Source organism: Muscardinus avellanarius (assembly GCF_963383645.1).
Source record: "Muscardinus avellanarius genome assembly, chromosome: 7".
Taxonomy (NCBI): Eukaryota; Metazoa; Chordata; class Mammalia; order Rodentia; family Gliridae; genus Muscardinus; species Muscardinus avellanarius.
Window position 1 is genome coordinate 106,914,923 of NC_137793.1, and position 23,305 is coordinate 106,938,227.

Below are 23,305 nucleotides of genomic sequence, written 5' to 3' on the forward strand. Positions count from 1 at the left end.
ACATCTCTCGGATGTCTTCAGTCCCTCAGAGACCGTCCTTCCTGCTCTCTCCATTCACTTCTTCTCCTAAAAGCCACAGGCTCCACCATCCCTCTCCCACCACTGTCCCTGCGCCCCCCAACAGTCTCATCTCCCACAAAAGCTGCGGCAACCCCAAGTCGCCCCCTCTCTCCCACTGCTCAAAACCTCCCAAGGGCCTCCATCTCACTCAGAGTCAAAACCAACATTCCCGTACCAGCCTGAGGACCGGCACTAGTCACCCTCTTCCTTCTTGACCTGGGCACCCAGCTCACCCGGCTTCCTGGGCCCTGGCGCTGCCGCTCCTGGGAACACTCTCTCCCCAAACACCTGCATGGCTCTCTCCTGCCATTCCCACCAGACTCCCCTCAAATGTCGCCTTCTTAGGGAGCCGTCCTTGACCACCCTCCCCCAAGGCTCCCTTTCCCTCTCTTCTCTTCCTGGCGTAGCATCTTTCCCCTCTCCAGAAGGCAAGTGCCGTAACAGCCGGGCTCTCCTGGCTGAATCCAGCATGTGGTACAGCACCCGCCCGGGATATGTGTGCAGGGAATAAAATAGTGCCTGGCTCCTGTGGCTTCAGACGTGGTCCCAGCTTGAGCTTGAAGGTTCCGGTTCAGGGAGGGTGGGTAACGTGCCCCATAGCTGAGGTCGTGGGCCTGGGATTTGAACCCAGAGCTCTTCCTCAGAGCTGCCCATTATTCTAGGACATCGGCAGGCAGTGGTGGGTGCCATCCCAGGCCCCAGGCTGCTCCCCCCAGGCATGGGAGCCCCCACGGCACTGTGTCGCCCCGAGGAAACAAAATACTGCCCGACTGGATTTTATGCCTTAATTGCTTGGCGGTGATTTACTGTGGGCCATATATTTTTTTCCCAACTGACACTTTCCTACATGTATTTCTTTTATCTATCACCACACTTGACAGGTAAGTTGCTGATATTTACTGTTACTGTATGTACCAATATTTCCAGCATATATCACCGCCCACTCTAAGGCCACAGCCATGTCACTGGTACATAAAGCTCTGCCCAAGTATGGCCGGCTTCTCGGGTGTGGGCTGCGCTCCTATCTGGAGAAGGCCTGACACCACGGAATGCTGGGATGCCGCCCCTGCCAGGTCACGCGCACACGGGCACACACACGCCTCTCGGGCCGCCGCAATTGCCCCACGGTGGTCTGCTTTCACTCTGAGTTTGTGAACATGAGGCTTTTATTTATTATTTATTAATGTATTTATTTATTTTGTGTGTGTTATTTACTGGGGGTGGAACCCAGGGGCATTCTACCTCTGAGCTGAATCCCCAGCCCTATTTTTTATTTATTTTGAAATAAGTTCTCACTAAATGGCAGAGGGCCTCACTAAGTAGCTGAAGCTGTCCTTGAACCTGCCATCCTCCTCTCTCAGCCTCCCACGTGCTGGGATTACAAGCGTGTGCCACCACGCCCGGTGATGCTTTTGTTTTTTAAAGAGCATTCAATATTATTTTGAGATAAATGGTAAAGTCTTAGAAACTGTGACCCAATCCAATACCCTCAGGTAACAGAGAGGGAAACTGAGGCCCACAGACAAGACCTGATCAATCACACAGCTCAGTTAGTGGGAGAAACAAGATTAGAGGCCAAAGCCCAAAGATAGGTGTGCCGGCGCACGCTTGGAATCCTGGTACTTGGGAGACTGAGACAGGAGGATCGAAGGTTTGAGGCCTTCGACAAGTAGTGAGATTCTTGTCAACATAATGAGACCCTGTTTCAAAATAAAAATAAAGTAGGAACGGGGGTATAGCTCGAAGGTAGAATGTTCCTGGGTTCAATCTCCAGTACCAGAAAGAGAAAAGAAGTCAAGGCCCAGCAGGGCACTGTGGTACACATTCCTGGGGAACTGAGACAGGATTATAGGTTCAAGGCCAGCCTTAGCAACTTAGGGAGACCTTGTTTTAAAATAAAGATTAAAAAAATATATGGCTGGGGGTCTAGCTCAGAGGTAGAACACCTCTGAGTTCAATCCCCAGTGCAAAATAAAATAAAATAAAATGCCTAGAAGTAACTCAGGAATAGAATCCACCTGGGTTCAATCCCCAGTTTGTTTGTTTGTTTGTTTGTTTGTTTCTTTCTTTCTGTACTTGGGATAAAACCCAGGGGCATTCTACCTCTGAGCTACACCTCCAGCCCTATTTTTTATTCTTTTTTTTTTTGTTTTTATTTTTGTTTATTTTTGCAGTGCTGGGGATAAAATCTATGGGCATTCTACCTCCGAGCTACACCCTCAGCCCTATTTTTTATTCTTTATTTTGAAACAGGGTCTCACTGAGTTGCGGAGGGCCTCAGTAAGTAGCTGAGGCTGTCTGCAGACCTCAGCCCTCCTGTCTCAGCCTCCCGAATGCTGACAAGCGTGCGCCGCGCCCGGCTTACACCTCGCCTTTGCTTTATAAACATCCTTCAAGTGCATGGATCTGTTTATAGACACATGCACAACTGGCACTTTCAGGTAAACTATCTCATTTAAAGCCCACACAGCCCTGTGGGTGGATACTATTATTCTCTTCTCACAGATGGTGCCCGGCTTGGAGCGGTCGTCAGGCTGGCCCTGCATCACGCTCATCCTCCCGGCTCCTGTCCCCTCCCCCACACGCCCACTGGCCCTCCTCACTCCTGGTGAGAGGCCTGTGCCCTCCCTCCCTTAGTCATTACCAACTTCCCTGGGCTGAAGCCTCAGCTAGAATCTTTCCTTTAAAGCAGCCAGCCCGGGCTCCAGAGTCTGGGCCCAGGATTGGCACTTTGGACCACCCCGCACACACACACCAGGCCCATGGCGTCTGGAGAGCGGCCCTTTGGGGTGGGCAGTGTGACCCACGCTCTTAGCCATTAGCCTCCTGCAGCATCTGCAGGCTGCTGATTGATTTTCCGAGTCACAGGTCCTCGTGACGGACACTTGGGGACAGAGGCCCCGTCCATCCAGTCGCTCAGGCTAGCCTGCTGTGCTCACCCGTGACCCTGGCCACAGAGCCTGACCCCAGTCTGCAGCTTCTCCTCAACGTGGGCTCTCCCAGGGCCACAATAAAGCAGACATCAGCTTTGACAGCTCCTGGTTGGGCTTGGCCACAGACCCACAGGATCCTGGGCCCTCCAATGCCCCGCTCAGCAGTCTCAGCATGGGGTGGGAGAAGGAGACCCGAGAAGGGCCTGGCGGGAAGGGACGCTGGGTTGAGGACGGAGGACACAGTCAGAAAAGCTCCTGTGTGCGGAGAGGTGACAACAGGGCCTCACGGGGCAGAGGCGGCAGGACAGAGGCACAGAGGGCCTCTTGGGATCCGTGACCTGCCCCGGGGAGGGGCTGGGCCTGGGCAGAGAGGGAGGGGGAGCTGCACTGTTGCTGCCCAGAGGAAAGAAGGCTGCCCTGTCTCCTGCCCCATCACTCAGGTTCCACTTTGCTTGGGGACGCCGTTCCACACCCCAGATGCCAGCTTACTCCCACGCCGACTTGTGACTCTTTGGTTCCCAACTGTTCCCTCCACGCCCAGCAAATCCACAGCTGTTCCGAGGCCTTGGCCCAGACCAGGCTCTGGCCGGGCACAGCTGAACAGGCAGGCACTCAGGGCCGCAGACAGATAATCCTGGACTCGTCACCGCCTGATATATGGCCTCCAGTCCCCAGGGGAACTGCCGGGCTAAGTAATTGCTTCTGCCTTGATTACAGGCCGTCACAAATGACCATGGGCCGGACCCTCCAGTGTGTTCAAATCTTACAAATGTCCACACGCACAGCCTCTATCTGCACTGTCTGATCGTTACCTTAAAAGGTTTAATTTGCTCAGCGAGGGAATTAGACTATAAACTATTCAAAAATTATGGAAAGCCACACGTCAAAGAGACCCTCCCCCTGTGGGTTCCTTAGCACATTTTGCTAGAGCATTGTGTGTGTGTGTGTGTGTGTGTGTGTGTGTGTGTGTGTGTATGAGAGAGAGAGAGAGAGAGAGAGAGAGAGAGAGAGAGAGAGCGAGCGCGCGCGCAGGTTTGTGGTTATCAGAAATTAAATATGGCTCAGCAAAAATCTCTCTGGCCCCAGATTGGATCCACAACCATCAACAGACCCCAGAATTACAGCAGCCTCTTCCTGCAGCAGCGGGAGTGGTGAAGACGTGCCTGCAGCCCCCAGCGTGGCCGGCCCTCCTGTCAGGGCCCGGACCTCTTCCCTGAAGGGTAAGGGCAGCCAGCGGTGACTGCCCCAAAGCTCTGGGCCATGCTGGGAAGAACGTGTCCTGTGAGGAAAACCCATGACAGCTCCCCACCCTATCCCCACATTAAAAGATGGACACTTGTTCCTACCGTGGACACTGACCACAGTATTACTGCCACCAAGACCCCAGGTCCTCTTACAGCCCCGTTCCTCCCAGACTCTGACCCCCAAAATACTCCTCCCTTCTTTTATCCCCCTACATCGATGCATTATCATGATCCTGATAAGAATACCTACAACAGAGCCAGGTACAATGGTACATGCCTGTAATCCTAGTACTTGGGAGGCTAAGACAGGAGGATCGCAGGTTCAAGACCACGCTCGCAACTTAGCGAGGCCATCAGCAACCTAGCAAGACCGTTTCAAAACAAAAAAGTAAAAAGGACTGGTGGTGTAGCCCAGAGTTAGACTGCCCCTGGGTTCCATCCCCAGTACAGAAAATAACCCCCCAAAAAGAGAATAGCTACTACCAAGGTTAACGACTAAGCATCTACTCTGTGTCACTGATCTTCATAGTAGCGTGAGGCTGCATGCCTTTAATCTCAGTGCTTGGGAGGCCGACACAGGAAGAGCGCAGGTTCAAGACTAGCTTCAACAATTCAGCAGGACTCAGCAACGTAGTAAGACTCTGCTTCCAGACAAAAAATAAAAAGGGCTAGGAGATGTAGCTCAGAGATAGAATGGCCCTGGGTTAACCCCAGTACTACACACACATACACACACCTGACACTTTTATTTCTATTTTAGAGATGGGAACAGGAAATTCAAGGAGGTCTGACATCCCAAGCTCACGCTGAATCTGGGTTCGAACCCATCACCTGCCTCCTCTCTAGAAGTCCACCCTGAGAGAGTCGAGCCTGCCGTCTCCATGTGAGTCCGTGTTCTTGCGGGCCTCCGCCCACAGCCCTGAGGAGATCGGAGGTCCTGGTCACCAGAGGGATTGGGCCAACGTGACCAGGGAAGACTCCTGTGCGGCCAGCCAAACCACCACAGCACCAAGAGGCACAGGGAGCTCGCGGCTGCTCTGCTCTGCAGGATCAGGCAGGGCAGTACCGAGGATGCTGCCCACCAGCCCTGGCCCAAGGACGTGCCCACCGGCCACTGCCAGGCCACCCCACCCCCACCTGACGAGTGACAGGAAGCTCTCAACCCAAGATGCCAGAGCAGCCCAGTCCTGAGGTGGAGTGGCTGCATCAGGGCCAGATATCCAGAGATACGCATAAAGAATGCAGCACGGAGCTGGACATGGCTGCACGCCATCTTTCCAACCTGAGCGACTCTCGGGCCAGGGGAGCCTAGTCGCTGGCATTTCTGCTGACAAGCAGCTGAAGGAAGATGGGACAGGGCTTCCAGGCAGCTCCACTTGGATTCCCCAGGCCTCCCTGCTCGTGGGAGCTTCGTTTTGCAAACGGTGCCGTCTCTTCCAGAGCAGGCACCACTGGAATGCCTCCTTCTCCTGAGGACGCTGAAGCTCAGAGGTGTTAAGGAGCTTGCTGAGGGCATCCAGCTGGCCACAGAAGGCATCCAGCTGGCTCCAGGTGCTGCCCGGGCTCTTCACAGGACCTAGCTGCAGATGAGGAAGGGACCCAGGGGCCCTGCTCCCGAAACCCTAGTCTCCCCAGGCCCTGGCCCCTTTACAGGAAGACATGGGACCTGCCACACACTAGACACGGGGTCTGGAAAGGACCTGATTAGCAAATGCAACTTAAAAAGCTATCCACCTCCCCCTTGCCTTGTGATTCAGGTTAAAATAGGCCTTGGAATGTACCCTGCATGAGGTGGTGGGCTGTCCTGATGCTTAAAGCCCCCACTGGACTTAGAGCAAGTCACAGCCATTAGCCCACCCTGCACTTCAAAAGTCTATTTCCTTTAGAGGAAGCAAAAGCAAATAGCAAAAATGTTACTGAGCAAGGCAGAGTTCAACAGCCCCAAAGAAAAACGCAACAACCACAGCGTACACTCTCCCGGCAAGACTGCGTGCTTTGGGCACAAAGCAACATCACCCTCTGCTGCCTGTTACCAGTACTACCATTGCTCCTGGTCAGGGCTGGCGACGTCCTGACCTCTCCACCACCTCCAGGGGGCGCTCTTCTCGCCAATCACCATCTTGATCTGTAAAACTGCACATAGGAGACCAGTGCAGGATGCCCACTGGGCTGATGCCAAGCGGTGGCCCTGCCCACGCTGTGGGCAAAGAGATGCAAAAAATGTTCCAGGGTCCTAGAACCACAGTGCCGACCGTGAGCCTGCTCCAGCCAGTGCTGGCCTGGCTATGTGGCAGCTCCCAGAAAACCACAGCGGCTTTCCTTTCTCTTTCCTTTTGTTCTAGAAACTCCACCTCGACCGGGGCCTTGCAAACCCCACAGCTGAGCGCATTCTGACGTCTGACAGCAATTCAAGTACCTGGCACCTGCGGCCCTCTCCCAAGGCGTGTGACTCCTGCAGCAAGTTCCGAGCAGCAGGCTCCGAGGACAGCCCTCCCTCCTCCTCCTCACTTCTCCCTGCTGGAAGCACCCCCACCCCCGTGCACGTCACTATCTGAAAGCAGGTGACATGAGGAGCAGGCTGTCCCCAGAGTGGGCAGCAGTCCTAAGACCCTTGGGGTCGGGAGCTGAAGCCACCACAGCCTGGACAATTCGCTCCCTTCCTTCCTTGTCTACGGAGGGGCCAGCAGCTGTGACATCTGTGCCAAATGGCCAAGTCCCAAAGAGCTGGGTGGGGCTATAATTGCAGTGTCCTCCCCCCGGGGACCTGGGGTGGCCTCTGATGGTCGTCCACTGGCGGAGGCAATCACCCCAGCTTTAATTAGCCCCCACAACAGCGCCTTCACAGAGCCCAAGGCCTGGATCCAGCACCACAGCTGTAGCCAGCTCCCCGCTTGCCAGCACTGACCTGGGTCTTTATTTTCTTTTATTTTTTGAAACAGGGGCTTACTGAGCTGCTGAGGCTGGCCTCAAATCAGCCATTCTCTTGTCTCTGCCTCCCAAGAACTGGGATTACAGGCAAGCGCCACCACCCTCAACTTGACCTGGGTCACTGTATTCTTCATATGAAGCAGAGCAGACCCACAGACAAAGGGAACGATGGTGACCAACTAGCCCTCGTGTGCTCGGTGCGGTGGTGCACACCTGTGATTCCAGTACTCGGGAGGCTGAGACAGAAGGGTTGCAGGTTCACAGCCAGCCTCAGCTACTAAGTGAAGCCCTGTTTCAAAATAAAGAATAAAATAGGGCTGGAGGTATAGACTGGAGGTAGAACACCCCTGGGCTCAACCAGCCAAATAAATAAATGAATAGCTGGCCTGTGCATTTCCCAGGTATCTTGAGACTCCTTGACTCTCAAGACACAGAAGAAAGCAGTCACCACGGCCTTTGCGAATCCATTATGTAATTTGCTTCCGCTGCTCAAACCCAGAGTCAGCTCAGGGCCGGGCGCTTACGCAGGAGATGGGACAATGACTACCATGTAGGCATCTCTGTGAACCTAGGGCCGCCCAGGAGGTGCCGAGGAGTAGGAGGGCCTGCTGGAATGTTCTCTGCCTGGAACTCTCGCTTTCTTCCTCCTGATCTCCAGAACTCTATCCCCTCCCTGAGGCTGAACACAGGCGTGGCGTGCTCAGGCCTTGCCAGCCTCTCTGGTAGCCCGGCCTCACTCCCAGGGTCCCAGGGACAGCATGATTGAGTCCAGGGCTCCGTGTGTCAGACTGGTGGCACCAGCCCTGGTCTGTTCTTAGCTTTGCTATGGCCAGCTGGTCCATGTTGGCTAATAGATTCCAGGAGGTCCCCTCCCCCAGACCCAAAGCCGACAAGATTGTTCTGACAGACCCAGCTCTAGAATAAAAAACCCAGGACAGCCTTAAGAGCCAGCAGCACTCGGGCGACAGGCACTCGTCCAAGAAAGAACTTAGCACATGCTGGCCTGTTTAAAGCTAATGAGACCCTAGGAGGTGAGCACCGTTATCAGGCGGTCCTATTTTATAGACAAACAGAGGCACAGAGAAGTCACTGCCAAGAGTGCACAGCCGATCCGTGGTTCAAACTCAGGCTGGTCCACGCTTTTAACTCTCTCAGCCCAAGTGAGGCCGCTGACCGCGCTTGGCCCCACTCCCACCAGAGCGGCGGGCCCAAGCCTCTGGGGCCCTTGAAACAGCCTGGGAAACACAGCCCAGGGCTCCTCCAGGCATGGGGTGGAACTCAGAGCTCCCCCTGAAAGTCCCTGGAATGATCCAGCCCAGGCCCAAGCGCCCCAGGCCCCAGGTCACCAAGGCAGACAGCCCATCTCCTTCATGGGCCTCTTCTCGCCCTCTGCTGCCCCCACCTCTGCCTCCTGCCGAGCCTCCCCCCAGCACAGATTCCTGCCCCACCTGGGGCCCCTCCCCCTCGACACCTGGGGCCAGGCAGAGCGGGTGGAGGGCCCCAGACTTACTTAAAGAAGTCCTCTTTGCAGTAGACGCTCCCGGCCCTGGAGAAGCACCTGTCAGCCAGCTGCATCTGGCAGTCCGCACACTTGAGGCAGGAGCTGTGCCACTGTCTGTCCAGGACCTTCAGGATGAACTTGTCCAGGATGTGCTGGTTGCAGCCGGCGCACTGGGGGATCTCTGTGGGGACAGGAGAGGCAGCGTGAGCCTCGCACAGGGCCTGCTCGCCCCAGCCCTGGCTGCGGGGGACGCCGCCCCGGATGCCCAGCAGGGACAGATGCGGCCAAACCCTTAGGGCTGCCACGGTCTCTTCTCTCTTCTCACTGCCCGTGGAGTGACCCCTGCCCAGGTGTGGCCTGAAAGGCAAGTTACATGGGGTGGGTGGCCCAGGCCCAGGCCCAAGGTGCTCCTGCAGAGGCCAGCTCAGTATCTTCATGAAACACAACAGACGCGGTGGACTGGCTCGGTCAGATCAGTTCCTGAGGCTGAGATGAGCGGATTGCAGGCTTGAGGCCAGCCTCGGCAATTGAGTGACCCTCTTTCTTTCTTTTTACCTATTTAGTGTGTGTGTGTGTGTGTGTGTGTGTGTGTGTGTGTGTGTGTGTGAGAGAGAGAGAGAGAGAGAGAGAGGGGGGGGGGGATTGATTGACCCAGGGGCATTCTACCTCTGAGTTATACCCCCAGCCCTATTTTATTTTGAAACAGGGCCTCACTAAGTGGCTGAGGCTGGCCGTGAACCTGCAATCCTCTCATCTCAGCCTCCCAAGTACTAGGATCACAAGCGTGCGCCACCACGCCCGGCTGAGACCCTGTTTCAAAATAAAAAATAAAAAGAGCTGGGGTGTATCTCAGAGGTAGAATACACCTAAGCTTGTTCCCTAGTATTGAAAAAAAAAAGTAAAATAAGATGAAAAGGGCGGCCTCGCCTCCGGCGTGTGTTCCTGTGCCACAGACAGGGCAGCTACGGGCAGGTGCTCCCCGTCTCCTTGTGCTCTGGCTCTGAGTGTTACTGAGTCCACCAGCAGATGCACTCAGGGAGACATGACTTAGAAGTGAGTTCAGAGTTGGCTGTGCCGGTGTGGACCGTGGCAGGGCGCCCACGTGCCGCGGTTGAAATGGTCAGTCAGGGCAGAGGTGACGAGGAGTTGCTGGGGGCCAGGAGTTATTCCTGAAAGCTCGGCCTCCCCCGAGTTGAAAGTCGCCTAATATCTGGTAAGGAATCGCTGTCCCCTTAAGTAGCCAAAGTGGATTCTGCTGTCTACAACTGAACCCTAACCACTGCCACAGCCAGTCCGATTCCAGCCTAGGTCTGTTACTCTGACACCCCATCTTCATGGGAAGATTGCCTGGAGGGGTGAGAGTGTTTTGAGTCATTGACTTTTTCAGGACTTGGCTGGGCTCCTGTGGTCAGCAAACACCTAGTGCTAGTTTCTCTAGCCATTCTTCCCTCTCGGCCTTTAAAGGGGGGGGGGGCTTCCCTTTTAATATTAAGTCTAATAACATACAAGCACAGCCCTGAACCTGACATAGCACTTCCAAGACCCCCAACCCCACGGTTTCCCGTCTCTCTTATAAAGAGCACTTTTGATCAGGCACATGCCTGTAATCCCAGAGCTTGGGAGGCTGAGACAGAAGGATTCCAGGTTCCAGGCCAGCCTTAGCAACTTAGCGAGACCCTTGGCAACCTAGATCCTGTTTCAAAATTAGAAATAAAAAGGGCTGAGGGTGCAGCTTGGAGGTATAGTGTTCCTGGGTTCAATTCCCAGTACCAAAAATTTAAAAAACTCTTGCTGTCTACACAAGTCATTCCCACTAGAAGGGGTTTCTCACAGGGCAGGAGTAATATTTCTTCCTCGCCAGCTAGCAAGTTCCTAACCCGCAAGCGTGGCCCCCGGATAGCCCACTGGGTAACAGCTGATCAGATCTTCACTAAGCAGACCCGACACGGTTCCTCAGTTCTCCTACACACTCCACGGTGCCAACAAAAGCTCTAACACCAAATCTCCCGTGAATCACACATGTTAATGGCGGGGTATAAATCCTAGAATGTTAGCATAAGAGAACTAACTTAAAGCATTGGGGGGAAAAACTTATATACACCAAAACCTACGTAGAAGCCAGGCATGGTGTCGCACACTTGTAATCCCAATACTTGGGAGGCTGAAACAGGAAAATCTCAAGTTGGAGGCCAGCCTCGGCAACGTAGCGAGGCACTCAGCAACCTAGAGAGACCCTGTTTCAAAACAAAACATTTTTTTAAATGGCTGGAGGTGTAGCTCAGAGGTAAAATGTCCCTGGGTTCAATCCCCAGTAACCACACACACACACACACACACACACACACACACACACACACACACCCCTATATAGAGAAATCTTTCTCCAATATTAAGACGCTTGTATTTAAAACTTATAGGCAGAGGGAGTATTTGGACATTTACACCAGTAGGTCTGTATATGCAATCTCTCACCGTGGGTCTAATGGCGCCCCAAGCCCAGCCGTTCCCTCCTGGCTCAGCACCACCAGCACTTGGTGGAAGCCGGACCCATTAGCGAGCGCCTGGCCTGTGACCCCTCCCTCAGGCCAAGCGCCAGGAGGCACAGAGGAAGAGGCTTGCCGGCCTGGACACCTGCTAGCTGCTCCAGATCATATGGGTTTTCTCCTCTTTCAGAAGGAAATTGTTCTGCTAATAATATGTAGCAGTGAATCCCGCAATTACACAATTACATGCAAGTGTAACGTGTCAACAAATGCTTTAAAAAGGAGTTGTTCCTCTAATAATTCTGAAGTGCTCAGCAAAGTGAAGCACATGACGGCCACAGGAGAGTCCATTTAGCAGCAGTGGCCAGGCCAGGCCTGGTGGAGCATGCCTGGAACCCACGCTGCGGGGTGAGACGGGGGATCGCAGGTGCTCAGCCAGCCTCAGCAACTGGGCAAGGCCCTCAGCAACTTAGTGAGACCCTGTTTCAAAATAAAAAGTAAAGTAGGAATGGGGGTGTAGCTCAGAGGCAGAATGCCCCTGGGGTCAAGCCCCAGGGCCACAATATACTACTACTACTACTACTAATAATAATAATAATAATAACAACAACATACAGGCGGGACCACCAGTTTGGAGACAGTGCCGGAGTTTGACTCCTGCCTCTAGTTTTTTACCTTGGACAAATTATTTAGCCTGCCTCTGGTTCATTCCCCACTTGTAAAAAGGAGGTGATGGTACTGACAATGTGTCATATAGACTTACTGTAAATAATAAACCAACATGTGAAATTCTTAGGCTGGGGACCAGGATAACGTGGGCGCTCCATGAGGGCCCCCTGTGATTAGGAGACGTGACCACCTGCAGTAACAGGTGGAAGGTTAGGCGCCCAGGCTCCTGGCCTCCATCTCTGAGACTTCCTAAGACTCAGCATCTGTGTCGATGGCGGCTCAGGGAGCGGGCTCCCCCGGCTCTGCCGGGGCCTGGGCGTCCCCGTCCGCCTTCACATTGGCTCTCACTCTGCCACACCCCTAGCCTCTCTCCAGGGGCCACTGGGGACCAACGCCCTCGCAGCAGCAGCAAGGGAGATTTGGGTGAAGGTGTACCACTTGGTCTGGTCCACAGAGACCATGGGGAGGCGCGAGGAGACGCCAGCCCCAGGAAGACAAGAGGGGACGACTGAGGTCAGGAGCCCCTGAAGAGCAGGGAGCTCCGGCAAGCTGTGGGCCCGGGAGGGAGAAGACCTCCCCTGACTGTCCCAGCTCCGCTCTGGAAAGCAATTCAGGGATGAGGGGCAGAGCTGGCAAGAGCACAGAAACACAGCCCCCACTCGCAGGCCACTGCGCCACCTACGCACGGCTGGATGTCCAGCAGGGGCTTCTTTGTGCAGCGAGCACTGGATTCTGGGGAGGCGGACCCCAGCCTCAGCGGGGGCCAGGGAGCCCGCTTTGGCCATCTGCCTAATCGATGTCGCTTGGCCCGCCCTCTGAAGACTCTGAAGACGGATACAGCTCTATTTCCTCCTCCCAGCCACAACTGCGTGGGATGAGGCCGAGGATGTATGCCCATAAAATTTGTTTTGAGCAAGGCATGAACCCAGAGGCTCAATCTGATAGGTACTCAAGAGAGAATACATAACGGCCAATGTATGCAGCCAGCCGGGCGGCTGACGCGGGGCGTGAGAGAGGGAGCAGACAGCTTCGCATCTCCTGGAGAAGCACCAACGCGCACAGACCGGAGAGCTGGGAGGAGCAGCTCCCACTGAGTCAGGCTGGGCCACCTCGGCCCCCTCCTTGTGGAGAGAACTGGGGACCAAACGGGCCCTGGGGTTTGGCACAAATATAAGGGATGTGCTCAGGATGCCTTTTTTGGGGGGGGGTTGTACTGGAACTGAGCCCAAAGGCATTCTTCTTCTCAGCTACACCCCCAACCATTTATTTTTTAATATTTTATTTTATTCTATTTTTGCGGTACTGGGGATTGAACCCAGGAGCACTCTACCTCTGAGCTATACCTCCAGCCCTATTTTTTCATTTTGAAACAGGGTCTCACTAAGTTCAGAAGGGACTCACTAAATAGCAGTTGAGGCTGTCTGCGAACCTGCAATCCTCCTGTCTCAGCCTCGTAGCACTGAGATTACAAGCACGTGCCACCACACCCAGCTCTATTTTTTATTTTGAAACAAGGTCTCACTAGGTCATAGAGAGTCCTGCTAAGTTGCTCGGGCTGGCTTTGAACCTGCTATTCTCCGTGCCCGGCTTACTAAGGGTGCCTTTTGAGTTAAAAAAGAAAAACCTAGCCAGGCTATGGTGACACCTGCCTGTAAACCCAGTTCTTGGGAAGCTAAGACAAGACATCGCAGGTTCAACACCAATCTCAGCAACTTAGTGAGACCCTGTCTCAAAATAGAAAATTAAAAATAAGGGCCAAGGGTGTAGCTCGGAGGTAGAATGACCCCAGCTTCATCCACCAGTACCAAAATAAATAAATACCCTTCTCACTAGATTTAACTATCAATTGAAACAGAAATAAAGAAAAAAAATTATGAAGTGGTTTAAAAGATCCGCAATATATGATTTAAAAAGATAATGAGGCTGGGTTGTCAAGAGCCTGCTGTGAGCCAGAGTGTGAAGGTATAGTAACACACACACCCACGCAAATCAGTGAAGAAGGTGCCTTCCCATTTCACAGAAGAGGAAACTGAGCCTGCAGAGTTCAGGCAAGGCCCAGTGGCGGGGACCCAGGATGGGAGCCAAGAGCCAGGCTGCGGCTCCGTTAGGGGGACTCACCCCACCAAGCTCTCGGGGGCCCGCACCATCGTCCGACCCGGCTTGGCCCTGGTAGTTTATAGAGGGAAATGGAGGCAGGTGGACAATCTCAAAACAATTGAGGAAATGGAAATGAATGTCTGAGGCACCAATTTAGAGGATCTGCACAGAACGCGCGTGTCTTATAGATGGACACCAAATTCCCAGGGAGGGCTGGAGGCAGGAGCCCTGTCCGTGAGCCCCTCCACTCCAGGCCAGGTGCAGGCTTGCTGAGAGCATCTGTCAAACCCAGACCCGACCCTGCCTGTGAGGGCGCAGAGGCCCACGACTCAGACTCAGGCTACAGGGCCCTGTGATTATGAGAAATGGACACGAGAGGGTTTTCAAAGAACAACACTGTAAGCCTTTCTTTATTTACCTATAATAAACTGTTGCTATTATTGATATTATTTTACAATGTCTAAACAGGGCAGAGGTCAAATAGGTTTCCTACCAAAAATAAAGTTGCAATTAAAATTTCCAAGGGGAAAGAGGGTCAAATCCCTATAAGGTCTATTTATTTCACACATACTTAATATCATAAAATCCCACATTAAAACTGGAATTTTTGGGGAAGGGAATGGGGTAGGAACTAGGGAAGGGCTAAGTGAGTGATCTGTGCATGTATGCCTCTACCATACTGTACGCCATTAAGATGCATGACTACAATGCACCAATAAAAAATAAAATAGATAAAATAAAAATTTATTAGTGAAAAATACTAAACAAGTTTCCACAGCTAACACTAATTTTCTAACACTCATACTTACATGAAAGCTGAGGTTTTATTTTATATTTTATTTTATTTATCACCCCCAGCCCTATATTTTGTTCTCTATTTTGAAACAGGGTCTCACTGAGTTGCAAAGGGCCTCACTAAGTAGCTGAGGCTGTCTGTGAACCGCGATCCTCCTGTCTCAGCCTCCCAAATGCTGAAATTACAAGCGTGCGCCACCACACCCGGCTTTGAGGTTTTATTTTAAACCTCTTATCATTAAATATAATAATTATGATTTCAACTTCCTTTAATAATTTTTAAATTTTATTTTTCTAAAAATATGTCATTTTACAATTAGATTTAATTGTAAAACTTAATTATCTCTTAAGAGTAGTTAAACTTATCATCTATGCCTCTACCATCTTGTACCCCTTTAAGATGTATGACGACAATGTACCAATAAAAAAGAAAGAAAGAAAAACTGGAATTTAAGCAGATCCTTGGAGTCCCTAAAGACAGAACTTGATCTATAAGCTCAGCCCCCGGGAAGCTGAGGAAAGTTTTCACTTCAGATAGCCGGGCGTGGTGGCGCACACCTGTAATCCCAGGGCTGGGGAGGCCGAACAGCAGTGCCCCAGGAGCAGCCAGGGGGTCGATGGAGACACGGAACCGCCCTCCAGCGCCCCGCCCTGCGCTGGCAGGGCCCGCCAGAGCCTCCCAGGCCTTTTTCAGAGATGGGGCTCAAGGCACAGACCTGAGCCCACAGGGAGAGCCCCTGCATGTGCACACTGAGGACACCCTCGCTGCCACGCAGACACCCTCACACACATACACACATTCAACACATATACACGCACTTACATACACAGACCACATATACCCACGGAATCGCAAATAAACAAAGATACAGTCAGGCGTGGTGGTGCACGCCAGCAATCCCAGTACTTGAGAGGCAGAGACAGAAGGATTGCAGGTCTGAAGCCAGCCTCAACAACTTAGTGAGGCTCTCAGCAAGACTGTTTCCAAGTAAAAGAATAAATCTGGGGCAAACCATGGAGGTAGAATGCCCCTGGGTTCAATTGCCAGCAAAACACACACACATGCACGCACGCACACACACACGCCACACTCATATACATACAAACATTTGCACAGATTTTTTTATTCCAAAGAGACTGAGCCCTTATAATGTGCCATTACCTGCTATTCACTGGGTAAAGTGATGTTCATTTGAAAGGGTTAACATCACCGGGCATGGCGGCGCACACTTTAAATAACAGTATTTAGGAGGCTGAGACAGGAGGATCGCAGTTAGTGGCCAGCCTCAGCTACTTAGTGAAGCCCTCCGCAGCTTAGTGAGACCCTGTTTCAAAATAGAGAATACAAGCCGGGCGTGGTGGCACACGCTTGTAATCCCAGCATTCGGGAGGCTGAGACCGGAGGATCGCGGTTCGCAGACAGCCTCAGCTACTTAGTGAGACCCTCTGCAACTCAGTGAGACCAATTTCAAAATAAAAAATAAAAAATAAGGCAGGGAGTGTAGCTCGGAGGTCAAATGCCCCTGGGTTCCACCCCAGACCCGCAAAAAAAAAAAAAAAAAAAAAAATACAAAACTGGGCTGGTGTAGCTCAGAAGTAGAATGCCCCTGGGTTTGATCACCAGTTCTGAAAAAAAAAAAAAGTGAACATCTGGATGTTTTAGAATAAAAGAGGTAGAGGACACGCGCATGCTCAAAGAAAGGCACACACATATAGCACAAACACATACACATCCTCACAGGTACACAAGCACACACACATATACCACAGATACTTGTACACACACATCTTCATGCACAAGCCGAGCCATTGCCACCCTGGCACAGAGGAGCTCCTCCTCCTCCTCCTCCTCCTCCTCCTCCTCCTCCTCCTCCTTCTTCTTCTTCTTCTTCTTCTTCTTTCAGTACTGGAGATGGAACCCAGGGGCATTCTGCCTTCAAGCTACACTCCCAGCCCTATTTTTTATTCTTTATTTTGAAAGAGTCTCACTGAGTTGTAAAGAACCTCACTAAGTAATAGCCGAGGCTGTCCTCGAACTGCGATCCTCCCGTCTCAGCCTCCCAAATGCTGGGATTACAAGCGTGCACCACCAAGCCCAGCTCAGTTCTTCTGAAGTTAAGTTTTGTGGAAAGGAAGCCGGTGTGGACGCGGGAGCTGTCCAGTGCTGAAGCAGCAGGGAGACGGGGGTGGGGGAGTAGGAAGCTAGGGGAAAGCAGAAACAATTCTTCAAATATTTCTCCTGTATTTTTAAGAGTTCAAAAATATTGCATGAACTTGAAAAATTTCAGTTCTGTGTAGAGTGTGGGCCTGAAAATCTTCAGATCTGCCAAGCTCTTTACAGATTGGAGTCGGACCTACATTCAGATCCTAATGTGATCATGGACAAATGACCAAACCTTGAGTCTTGGCTTTCTTATCTCTAAAGTGAGGATAATAACACATGTCGGTTATTGCTATGCTGTGGTCATATCAGCTGGCGAGTGGAAGACCCCCAGCTCTGCTCTAGCACTGTCTGGGCTTCTCCACTTCCTCCTGGCCAGCCAGCAGCAAGATTAATTTATATATTTAATGTGTATCAAAATTAATTCAGGAAATACATTTAATGTATACCAGAATTATGTCAAGAATTTATATATTTAATGTGTATCAGAATTATGTCAAGAAATGGGCTCATTTTTAAGATCGCAAATTCTTCCATGAGAGGTTTCAGGAAGCTGGGAGGCAGAGGAGATCCAGAGATCCTCTGTAGTCTGTGACAGTCCAAATTGCTCGCACCCCTTTGGTGCTGTCTAATAAGGTGGCGAATGCCTGTAATCCCAGAAGTTGGGAGGCAGAGATAGGAGGATCACGGGCTCAAGACCAGCCTCAGCAACATAACAAGACCCTCAATGACTTGGCGAGACCTTGTTTCAAAATTAAAATAAAGTAGGACTGGGGGTGTAGCTTGGAGGTAGAACACCCCTAGTTCAACCCCTGGTGCCACCAAAATAAATTTATTTCATAGCTCATTACTCCCTAACCTCATCCAAACACTCAAAACCTGGCTCCACCTCCTCTTTTCTAAGATGCCCAGACGTTCACCCTGTCTAATTAACATCGCCCTGCCCAATGAATAGAAATAATGCCACATTGCAAGGGCTCAGTCTCTTTAGAATAAAGAAATCTGGCCACAGAACTAGGACAAATTCACCAGAGTGTGGACCCTCCCCATCCGTGAGTGGTGAAGTCGCAGGGGTGGGGCCGCCTGACCTGCTCACTCCGCTGCCAGCTCAGCGTGGCCTGGGCTCAAATGAACCCTGGAGGCTGCCAGCACTCAGATGTCATAGAGACATGTAGATGTCCTAAGGAAAATTAACCTTTCTTATTTGAGAAGAAGTGACTACAGACCCTTTGATTACAGTCATAATCTACTTCTGTATCAAGGAAGCTCCTAAAACCTGCCCTTGAAGTCACTAAGCTTGTTTCCAAAGCGGCCCACCAGGAAATGGGTTCAGCCCATTTTTAAGATTCCAAATTTCTCCATGAGAAGTTTCAGGAAGCCGGGAGGTAGAGGAAACCCAGGGGCTGGATGTGGACTGGACAGCCTGCGTTGCTTACAGCCCTCTGATGGAGAGCTGGGCATTCTTATTACCTGCTCACATTTTGATTTTTCATTTCTCAAGGAACCAGGGGCCACCACAAGGCACTTCACAAAGGGTCCGTGTTTGTTTGATCGATTTTAATTCTTTGAAAAATGGCATTTTCTCTCTCCTTGGCCACCGAAGAGCAACAGAGTGAAGGAAAAAACAATTCCGTTTCCGAGTCTTACAGCTAGAACAACATAGTTACAGTGGCTTCCAAGGTGCACTTGAGAAGGTGTGCCTTCCTGGGAAAGCGAGTCAGTTTCAAATGTCCCCACTGGAATCTTGGTGCTGGTGCACCACTTTAGTTTTTAAATTTTTGGTCGTGAAGCTTGAACCCCGTGACATTCTTCTCTTGATCTATACCCACAGCCCTTTTTAATATCTAATTTGAAAGAGTTTCACTAAATTGCTAGGGTCTCGCTGAGGTTAGCCTCCAATCTTCAATCCTCCTCTGATCCTCAGAACCTCCCAAGCACTGAGATTACAGGCCTGTGCCGCTGAGCCTGACTTACTTTAATTTTTTTTCAGAACTGGAGATTGAACCCAGGGGCATTCTACCTCCAAGCCATACCCCCAACTCTATTTTTTTATTCTTTATTTTGAAACAGGGTCTCACAAAGTTGCAGAGAGCCTCACTAAGTAGCTGAGGCTGGCCATGAACCTGACATCCTCCTGCCTCAGCCTCCCAAGTACTGGGATTACCAGTGTACACCACCACGCCTGACTTACTTTAATATTTTTAAAACTAAGCTCTCTTGTACTTATAGGAATAATGTTCATTTGACTATGCTCTGAGACCAGGTTAATATTTTGTAAAATTTAAAGCTGAACGTAGCACCAGGATGTGAGAGTCTTATGAGACATTTTTAACTACCATTTAGACAAATAGAAATCCTTTTTTTTTTTTTTCATATTTTGACTTGGTAGCCTAATGCTTAGGACAAGATTTTTCTTAAGGGAGTCTGGATACATGGGAGATGTATCCAGGGTTCCCTGTCTGCAGACCCAATAATACTTCTACTTACTGGACTTGGCCCTCTTCTTTGGCAGAGAAATGCCCGGCTGGCTCCAGCTGCAAATGGGAACAGGATTCTCATCTAAACACCTTAATCACCAGCTCTCTGAACCTGTCAAGTTCTCCCAACTATCCATGATCACTTACTCCTAATCGCCCTGTGAAGTGGACGCTGTCTACATTTAAGTGTTATGAGAATAAAGGGCTTTCCCAAGGGCTCTCAGTTGGGAGCTGATTGGGGTTAGCTGACTGAAGACCCAGGCTTCCACTAGTGCGTGCAAGAGCACTCTCTCCTCTCTCTTCTCTCCTCTCTTCTCCTCTCCTCCCCTATCTCCCCTCTCTCCTCTTCCCTCCTCCTGATCCTTCTTTCCTTTCTCTCCTTTCCCCTCTCCTCTTTCTCTCCTCTCCTCTCCTCTCTCTTCTCCTCTTCTCTTTTCTTTTCTCTCTCTCTCTCTCTCTCTCTCTTCCCTCGGACTTTCTCCCCAGATCCTTTGCAGATGATTTTACTCCAGGAATCAGTAATTTCTTGAGCTCTGTCTTAATATTTGGCTGATGTATATCTCCCAAAACATTTTATTTATTTATTTATTTAATTCAGGTTTCTTTACTGATGATTTGACAACTGCCTGTGAAGTAAATGTAACCTTAAGGAAACACCCAACTGAAACATCCCGCAGACGTTTTTCTCCAACCTCCCGCTCCTTCCCACGTGGGAGGAGGGACCAGGGCAGTGGGGCACAGATACCGACCCACAGTCCCTGAGCAGCAGAGAGGGAAGCTGATTTCTAAAAGGCTCGGCAACGTAGTGAGACCCTCAGGAACTTAGCAAGACCCTGTTTCAAAAATAAAATAAAATAAGGCTGTGGTATAGGTCAGAGATAGAAACCCGTTGAATTCAATCTCAGACCCAGAGTCACAAGATAGGTGTGATGTCTCCCTCCTCTTCTTAGCGCTTTAGCACTCATTAAAGACATTTGGTTTTTATTGAAAAATACAGTTTTTTATGCTTTCATTGTGTGTTTGTGTTACTTGGGGATTGAACCCAGGACTTCATGCATGCCAGGCAAGCACTCTACCACTAAGCTACATCTCCAGTCCTAGACCAGGGTGTTTTAAAGAGACCATAACATAATTTTCTGAAATGTCTTATGAAATCTCCAAAGTGATTTTCATAAGCTAGCAAGAATAATCTCAGCCAGGCATGGTGGTGCATGCCTGAAATCCCAGTACTTGGGAGGCTGAGACAAGGGGATTGCAGGCTTGAGGACAGCCTAAGCAATTAAGTAAGACCTTGCTTCAAAATGTAAATAAATAAATAAATAAATAAATAAATAAATAAATAAATAACACAGAGTAGCTATGGGTATAAATCAGGGGTAGAATATCCTCGGATTCAATCCCCAGTACCAACCACCACCACCACCATCGTCATCACCATCATCATTGTTACATGCAATACTACAGCACACAACATTCCAGTATTAATACTTAAAAACTTAAAACTTAAAAAAAAAATTATTAGCTGGGCATGGTGGCACATGCTTGTAATCCCAGCATTTGGGAGGCTGAGACAGGAGGATCTGGGTTCGCGACCAGCCTCAGCTACTTCTTGAGGCCCTCTGCAACTTACTGAGACCCTGTTTCAAAATAAAGAATAAAAAAATAGGGCTGGGGGTGTAGCTCAGAGGTAGAATACCCCTGGGGTTTCACCCCCAGTACCGGAAAAAATATTTTTTATTGCACCTGCTAATTTAATCTCTATTAAGCAATTCCAAGAACCAATCCCTTAACCCCCTAAGATTAAAATAAAAACAAATTCTACCTTAAAGACATTTAGGGGTGAGGTACCACAGTAAAACATCTGTGGCTAAAGCCAGACTGACAGTAAACGGGGAGGCATTTTGTGTTGTGATGGCACCATTAAACAGAGAGAGCTGTGTCGGCCACAAAATTTTTTTAATTCTAATTTAAAATATTGGTATCATGTTTAAAATAAATAATATTCTCTATCATAATTATATCCACTTACATAGATACATCAATTTGTAGCATCTTATCTAATTTCTTGGTGGTTGTTTATTTTTTTTCTGTTTTTTTCTGACAATTGACTAGCAGCTAGAAGACATCAGACAGACATGACCACACCTAGAGCTGTCCTTCCCCTTCACTTCCCTTCCTGGGTCTTTCCCACACGGCTTCTACTATTTTACTTGATGGTCCGGGTCCCTTTGAAAGTCTCCTTTGTCCTTTTCCCACTTATTTCAAAAAGAGTAACTTCTTCAATAAAGGAGCTGATTCAAAAGTGTTTTGGAAGGTTTTTTTTTTAACCCCATTATGATGTATGAATACAATGCACCGATAAAAATTTTTGTATTAAATTAAACTTTAGAGAAGTGTTCTGGAGTTCATTCTGACATTACCACTGCAAGTCTGTAATTCTGAGAATATTCCAGTGGAAGGAATCTAAGTAACAAAGTAGAGGATGTCGCTGTGTGTCTGCAGGGACAGGATTCTCTTCCAGATGATAAACTGACATAGAATTAGGATCCCTCGGTGGGATCGGGAATATCCTCAGTAATTGCAAATAAAACCACAAATTACACTCGGCGGGTCCGTGCGGGTGTGTGGAAAGGCTGCAGCCACGTCTCCATTTCCACTCCATTTTCACATCTAATCACTGCTAAATCTCCACCACGTCGCCTCCCTATGCCTCCTTCCGTAGCAGTACTCCATGTGTTTGGCAACCTCTCCCTCATCAGAAGAAACTTTCAATTAATTTGGCTGCAAGTTTTATCTCTATTAAGCTATTCCCAGAACCAATCCCTTTACCCTCTAACATTATAATTAAAGCAAATTATACTTTAAAGGCATTTGGGGAGGTGAAGTACCACAGTAAAACATCTGTGGCTTAACCCAGGCTGACAGCGAAGGGGGTGGGGAGACCGAGGATAGAAATCCACCAAAAATGACCACAGGAGCCAGGACTCACCTCTCAGGATGAGTATCCATTTGCCCACAAATACAGTTAACCAGAAGCACGTTTTCCAAGGGAGACTCCATTTTCTATTTTGCCATTTAAGTCCAACGGTCCACCTACCCCCAACGACGGTGCCCGCAAATGGTTGGTTTGTGTTCTCTGTAATCAGGGAGTCCAGGAAACTAAAGATTGAAAGAAGTAAAACCTCCCAGTCGCATCTATCTTTAAGTGGGTTTCTTCCTGCCACAAACAATGGGAGCCCAGCTCCAGGGTCTTACATCCCGCACCTGTACTGCCCCTCCCAAGGCTCTCGGCCCTGCAGGCTGCAGCACACCCGACCTGACCTCCAAAACAAAAACACAACCCGACAACAGAAACACAACCCTGCGCTGCGAATCCCTGCCCAGTTCCTAGCTCCTATCCACAAAGCTTTCACTCACAAAGACAGGTAGAGGAGAAGGACAAAAAGAGGGCCGCCTACGTGCCACCCAGCCGGCTGTGTTTATGGGCATTGTCAACGCCCACTCTGGGAAGGGAGAGAAGGCAGAAAATCTTTGCAGAAGTCATTCCCCCCACCCGGGGATCCGGCCATCTCCAGACCCAGCCACCCACCAGGCGGCAGTGCCCGAGTGCCGCGGGCTGCCGCAGTTTGCCTCTTCCCTCTCCCTCCAACCTTGGTTTCCCAAAGTGGCTAACACTGCTCTTTTCAGCCTCTCGGCAGCTAAACTGGTTCCAAGTTTCTGTGCGTTCCAAAGCTTCTCGTTCCTGATAAATTTTCCTAATTGCAATAAGTGACACAAGGACCTTTCGTCCAACTCCACGCGCCCTCCCCCATTCACAGTTCTTCAACTGGGAGAGGACACAGTTTTCCAAAGGAAGAAACCTACCAAATATCCCCCATTCTTGCCTCCCAAACAAGAGGCTCAAAAGAGATTTCTTAACCACGGGAAGAGCAGGAACCGGTTAATCCGGGTTAACTA

The 23,305-nt window shown here is 50.3% G+C and overlaps 1 protein-coding gene across 1 annotated transcript in view; it reads right to left on the reverse strand.

Annotated features, from left to right (window-relative positions):
* The window catches only part of LHX4 (LIM homeobox 4), a gene marked incomplete at both ends in the record, with an annotated part of 41,945 nt that overhangs the window by 13,383 nt on the left and 5,257 nt on the right, over nt 1-23,305 (reverse strand). The window contains one exon of the mRNA XM_080699090.1: nt 8,676-8,847. Within this exon, the coding sequence (XP_080555216.1) occupies nt 8,676-8,847 (172 nt within the window). The remainder of the gene's footprint in view (nt 1-8,675; nt 8,848-23,305) is intronic.